General features: G+C 40.6%; 1 protein-coding gene across 1 annotated transcript in view; it reads left to right on the top strand.

Annotated features, from left to right (window-relative positions):
* wdr3 (WD repeat domain 3) overlaps positions 1-5,653 on the top strand; it is a 56,293-nt gene extending 50,640 nt beyond the window's left edge. Inside the window, exons 21-27 of the mRNA XM_071521230.1 lie at positions 463-528; positions 1,131-1,223; positions 2,545-2,595; positions 2,699-2,742; positions 3,160-3,288; positions 4,734-4,827; positions 5,041-5,653. Of these exons, the coding sequence (XP_071377331.1) occupies positions 463-528; positions 1,131-1,223; positions 2,545-2,595; positions 2,699-2,742; positions 3,160-3,288; positions 4,734-4,827; positions 5,041-5,196 (633 nt within the window). The 3' untranslated portion in view covers positions 5,197-5,653. The remainder of the gene's footprint in view (positions 1-462; positions 529-1,130; positions 1,224-2,544; positions 2,596-2,698; positions 2,743-3,159; positions 3,289-4,733; positions 4,828-5,040) is intronic.
* The last annotated feature ends 246 nt before the right edge of the window (positions 5,654-5,899 follow it).

Here is a 5,899-nt window from a genome sequence, read left to right as displayed (position 1 = left end):
GGACATAGTTTTAATTAGAGAGTCAAAACAAATCTGATTCTCTGTAACTTTATCTCAGCATGATGAACTTGTCTCTTCTCTTCTTCTGTGGTGTTCATACCAGTTAAGAACACATCAAGAAATATCTTAATATGAGCATCAGCCCAGACTTAATTTTGCTCTGCTAGGCTTTCTGAACATGAGGAACCGCATCTGTCTCCTGCTACCCATAATCCCTTGCGTTTTAGGGTGGTTTCCTGTAGTTTGTCGGATTAACTAACCGCAAGTTCTCTTGTTAGAGGACTGAGACTCTCTGTGTCGCTATTTGGTGCCAGCAGAGTTCAAAGGTCATTGTTCTCACCTGGACAAACCAACTGAACTGAAGGAGGAAACACTCCAGAGTTTGAATAAACCGCTCCAAACTAAATCTCACTGGGTCTACCCGGTTGAATCAAAGTAAATGTACTTCTGTTGTCTCTGCAGGTTCCTGGAGAGACTCAAGGAGAGGCAGCACCAGCCGGCAAGAAGACCATCGAGACGGTCAAAGCTGTGAGTTCTGACAGTCAGATCCGGGACAAACAACATCCTCAAATAATGTTTTTGTGTTTGATCCTGCTTGCAGCACCGGCCAGGGTTTACCACATCAGAGCTATTTAGACAGAAAGGTTGTCAATTACAGCAAAGTGTGCTACATTGAAAGGAAAGTTTGGAAATGTATGGAAAAAGAATTTAGTAATTTCCAGGTCTTGATAAGTTTGGAAATTGCACAAATTTGGAAAAGCATGGAAAAAATATTTTACTGTCGTGATATACATACAACTACACATTTTCTGTGATTAATGACCCCATTCGTCTCACATATTCTGATATTTGTCGATGTGAAGATTAATGTTCCTCTATAGAGTGATGTGGCAGATTTAGTAAATCATACTGGACACCAAAATCTTCAAATCCGGAAATGAAGGTCTGGAAAAAGTCTGGAATTTTGAAATCCAAACTGTGTCGGAGCCCTGCAAGCAACTTACAGCAAATGCAAAGAATTATTTGAAAATCCTATTAAACCTGGGTCTTCATACAGTGTAAAAATTAGGTTTACTAATCTGGGTGTGTATGTTCCCGTGTGATCTTCTTACTGTGTGATTCCTGTGCAGGCGGAGCGCATCATGGAAGCTCTGGAGCTTTACAGAGACGAGAACAGGAAGATGGAGGAGCATAAATACGCTTGTGAGAACGCAGGCAAACAGGTACAGGCGTAATATATGGAATTAAAGGTGCAAGCAGCCTCGATAGGTATTCACAGCACCCAGTACAGCGACCGCCTCTGAAAATCACTCAGGACCGGTGCGAGAGGCGTCCACAAGCGATCGGGAGTGAATGCGAGTCACCGTTTACGAGTAGATGCCGTTTATGTGTGATTTCGAGCGTTAGCGGTTAGCTTAGCACAAATTGAAATCGGTATTGTGTCGTCGTTCTTTGGGCTATCAACACCAAACTTGGTACAGTCCCTAAGGGTGCAGTCACCCATGTGCCCACCGAGTTTCAAGGTCATAGGCCACTGTGAAGTGGACTTCTGATTTTTCTCAAAATCCGATTGGCTAATAACTCCGCCATTTTTTACCCGATCATTCCAAAAAATGTATTTTTGTTCGGGCATGTCCATGGACCATGCAACCCAATTTGGTGTCATTTGGACTTGCGGTACAGGAGGAGAAGATTGTCAAAGGTTTTTCAAAATTTCAGCAGACCAAATGACAGCTATATACCAAGTTTCAAGTGTCTAGGTCAGTGGTTCTCAAACTGTGGTACGGGTACCATCAGTGGTACGTGGAACGCTGCCAGGTGGTACGCCAGATGACTCTGGTGAAAAACCCTCTGAAACCATTACAGTGTTTATAATTTCTTAATTTGCGATTTACCAGCATAATCAAAAACTTTGAATAGACTTGTGTTTTCATATTTTCAATTTTACTGTTTCAGTCTGCACACCACCACATCCTTATGTTGGCAGTGCCTACGCGAATTACACATTTTATTTTTATTTAGGCTATTTCTCCTTAACTTAACCAGGTGAGTCCCATTGAAATGTCCATCTCTTTTGCATACATATGCACTCATACCGCTCAGTGGTACTTGGATGGTTTGCTTTGATCAGAGGTGGTACTTGGTTCAAAAAGTTTGAGAACGACTGGTCTAGGTCAAACGGGGCGGCCGGGGTGACCGTATAAGTTTCGCTGCATGTAATAGCGCCCCCTGTGGCCAAAATGCGACAAAACCGATTGGAGACCTGCTTAACGCAGTTTGCCATGTGTGTGCCAAATTTGAAAACTTTTGACCAATCAGACGCAGAGCTAGAGCCATTTACAGTAGGCGAAGAATAATAATACGAATCTCACCAAAGACAATAGGTATTCCCGGCTATGAATGCCTAATAATCCCATCTCTTTACAACCATGTAAACTAATGTGCTCGTATTCTTTCTTTTCTTTGTTTTATCATAGCATTTGCTTCACTTTTGTTCTATCACGGGTGAAATACACTCGACTAACAGCTAGTTGTGTTTTGCAGTTGCCTCTACCCAAACCAAACCCCATCCTTGTGGCCTTTGGAAACGTTTCAGTAAGTAGAATAGTGTTGAGGAATAAATACTTTGCCAACATCGCCTCTAATAACTGAATGCTGATCATATCATCACTGCAATCTGTCTGTTTCCCTCTTGCAGCCGTCCCGCTATGTTTTAGACGTCATAAAGAAGGTCAGATCCAGGTAAGACATCAGTATAAATGATATCAAGTTTCAGTTCAGTTCAATTCAGTCTCATTAAAGGTTGGTCATGGAAATTTGAAAAGGGATAAAAATGGAGGAGGAAGGATGGAGGAAAATATTGTTGGTTGCTGACTTTTTTCGTTAAAATCGTAGTATAAACAATGAAAAACAACGCTTTCAGTTTGTGTAGTTGATGGTTCTGTTTTTTATCTAGTCTCATTACAATTTGATCATGGAAATTTGAAAAGGGGTCTTGGAAAAGTCCCGGAAAAGTTTTTGAATTTCATCAGTGAAAAGGTGTGTTGAGTTCTGTCTGTCTGCCTGTGTCCTGGAAAAATCTGACTCGACTCTGTGTATGTAAACACACTCAGCCGGTTTGTTGTTGTTGTTTGTGTTTGTTTGTGTTGTGCTGGTCAGTGAGCTGGAGGTCTCTCTGCTGGTTCTGCCGTTCCCCTACGTCCCCGAGCTGCTGACGCTCTTCAACAGCTACATCCAGCAGGGTCTGGAGGTGGAGCTGGTCTGCCGCTGCCTCTTCTTCCTGCTTAGGTACGCACTCAACCACTGTGTGTGTGTGTGTGTGTGTGTGTACTGTATGTGTGTTTAACATGTGGACTCCTGTGTAACATAGCGCAATGGACAGTCAAGTGAGTATTGTATTTATATATATTACCTTCATTTAAACTCGAGAAAATCATTGAGGACTGGCCCTCATTTACAATATGTCGAGTATAAAGATGTAAAATAATAAAAATACAATAAAAGAAAACAATCAATTCAAACAAGTATATAAGTACAGTTAATAAAAGATACAAGATACAAAAAACAATCAATTAAAACAAGTATGTATGTACAGATAGTAAAAGATACAGGATACAAGGTATAAAACAAATCCATTAAAACAGGTGCAAACAGAAGTTAAGTGGTTAGTGATCATAGATTTAAATTGTCCAAGGGTTACTAAAGTATACATTTTTAGGGTGCTCTGCAAAGAGTTCCAGGCAGTCGGAGCATAAAAACAAAAAGCAGATCTTCCAAGCTCAGTACAAACTCTAGGGAGTTGCAGTGGAAGCCAGTCATTAGACTGAGTATGATGTGATCCAAAGGACCAGTCTAGCAAAGATGTGATATAAGATGGCAGCTTCCCAATAAGGGCCTTGTAGATAAATAAATACATATGCTTATCATGTCCCTCAGACAGAGAAGACCACCCAACTTTTTCATACAGGATGCAATGATGAGTGCTATAAACATCACCAGTAATAAACCTAAGAGCAGAATGGTAAACAGCATCCAAGGGCTTAAGAGAAGAGGCAGAGGCATGCCTATAAATTACATCACCATAATCCATGACAGAGAGAAAAACAGCTTCAACAATCCTTTTTCTACAAAACATAGGAAAGTTAGTTCTATTTCTATACAAAAAAACAATTTTCTATATGAAATTTGAATGTGAATTTGTCATCTATCCAAATACCAAGATATTTATATTCTATAACTCTCTCAATAATGGATCCTTGTACGGTGGAAATATGAAAGTTTTTTGTATTTGTGTAAGGAATGAAAAAAAATTCAGCTACTCTTGGAGAATAAGCTGTAATATCAAACCTTTAGTATTCAAAACCAATGTGTTTCCAGGTTACAGGATTGCATGCAAAGTCAGCAATAAATGTATTCAGTGACATCCAAAATTGCCACCTCAGGGCCAATGGACCAATCAAACAGCAGTATTTTAAATAACACAATTGCCATTAAGTTTATTTGCACAATGCAATGAAACAGAGAAATAAAAAATACAAATGTACAAATAGAATACGAACAAATTGTGCAGGTGAGATGAAAAAACCATAGAGACTTAAACTGAAATCTCACCTGAATAACCATAACATCTGTAGCTTTTCCATTTGTTGTAGAGCAAATGTAGGTGAAAATCTAGATCTACACAAACTGCTGTCGATTTGGCTTATCTGACATTGTTGTCTCTCCCTCTCTAGGATCCATTTTGGCCAAATCTCCAGCAACCAGATGCTGCTGTCTGTCATAGACGAGCTGAGGACCAACACTCTGTCCAAAGTGCACGAAATCAGAGTGAGTAACAAGCAGAAACTACAAGACCTCTAGAAAGAAAGTTTATTTACCTGCTGTGGACTCTAAAGACTTCTTGGCTGTTTGAAAGTCTGTTGATCTGACTAGAAAGACGACATCATAGAGTTTACGTGTGAAAATCAGATAAATAACAAGTCAGTGTTGATATATCTAGGATCCGGGTCCAAGCTATAATCCGTCTTAACGTCTCTTCAGGACGTGTTGGGCTTCAACAGCGCCGGCCTGCAGTTCCTCCAGCGGGAGATCGAGAGCAAAGAGGACGTGATGTTCTTCGCCGACGCCACGGGCCGACGGGAGGAGAAGAAGAAGAAGCGGAGGAAGCGGGAGCGAGCCGTCCTCACCATCGCTTGAATCGAGACGGACGTGTTTTTTTTTTTCACTGTTTTTCTATAAATAATCCGCTTCCCATCTCCCCTGTGGGCGGGACGGGGTGATTCACACCGTGGCTTTTTTTTCGTATGTGAACTGTTTGTAAGATCCTGATAGGATGTAACGGCGTGTTATTCACCGCCACACGCTTCATTTCCTGAATAAACCGCGTCCGGGGTCTTTCCCCCGCCGCTCCGCCCCTCCTTCAGGTTTTTACAGGAGTCTTTCAGAACCAATAAATCCTCTGCCGCAGAGAGAGAGAGAGTAGCGGTGTGTATACACAGCAGCTCCCTCCGCAGCCTCAGCGCTCATATAAAACACATGAATATACGGCGAGACCCTGCAGCCTTAAATAGATACATTCAGTGGTGGGTAGAGTACTCAATCTATACTCAAGTAAAAGTACAATTACTCCCATAAAAAATGACTCAAGTAAAAGTAAAAAAGTACCTGGTTAATAAATGACTCAAAGTACAAGTTACTTTCCATTTTAATATTTTTAGGGTGTGCAGGCCAGTGCAAAATAATGAAAAAACAGCTCTTGTTGATAAAACTTTCTTAGCCCTTTATAAAACAGAATATAACTCTGTTTAACTCTAGTATTTACAGACATTATCAAAGTAAACAAACCTATTACAGCCCCAAAATGCAGTAGATACCGAATACAATTCAATAAATTAAAAGT

This window comes from Centroberyx affinis, unplaced genomic scaffold, assembly GCF_046629955.1.
Source record: "Centroberyx affinis isolate AG114_WGS23_722 - 3 ecotype Tasmania unplaced genomic scaffold, CSIRO-AGI_Caff_v1 ptg000876l_1, whole genome shotgun sequence".
NCBI classification, from domain to species: Eukaryota; Metazoa; Chordata; class Actinopteri; order Beryciformes; family Berycidae; genus Centroberyx; species Centroberyx affinis.
Note: the sequence above shows the minus strand (reverse complement) of the source record. Positions and strands in the feature narration are given on the sequence as shown.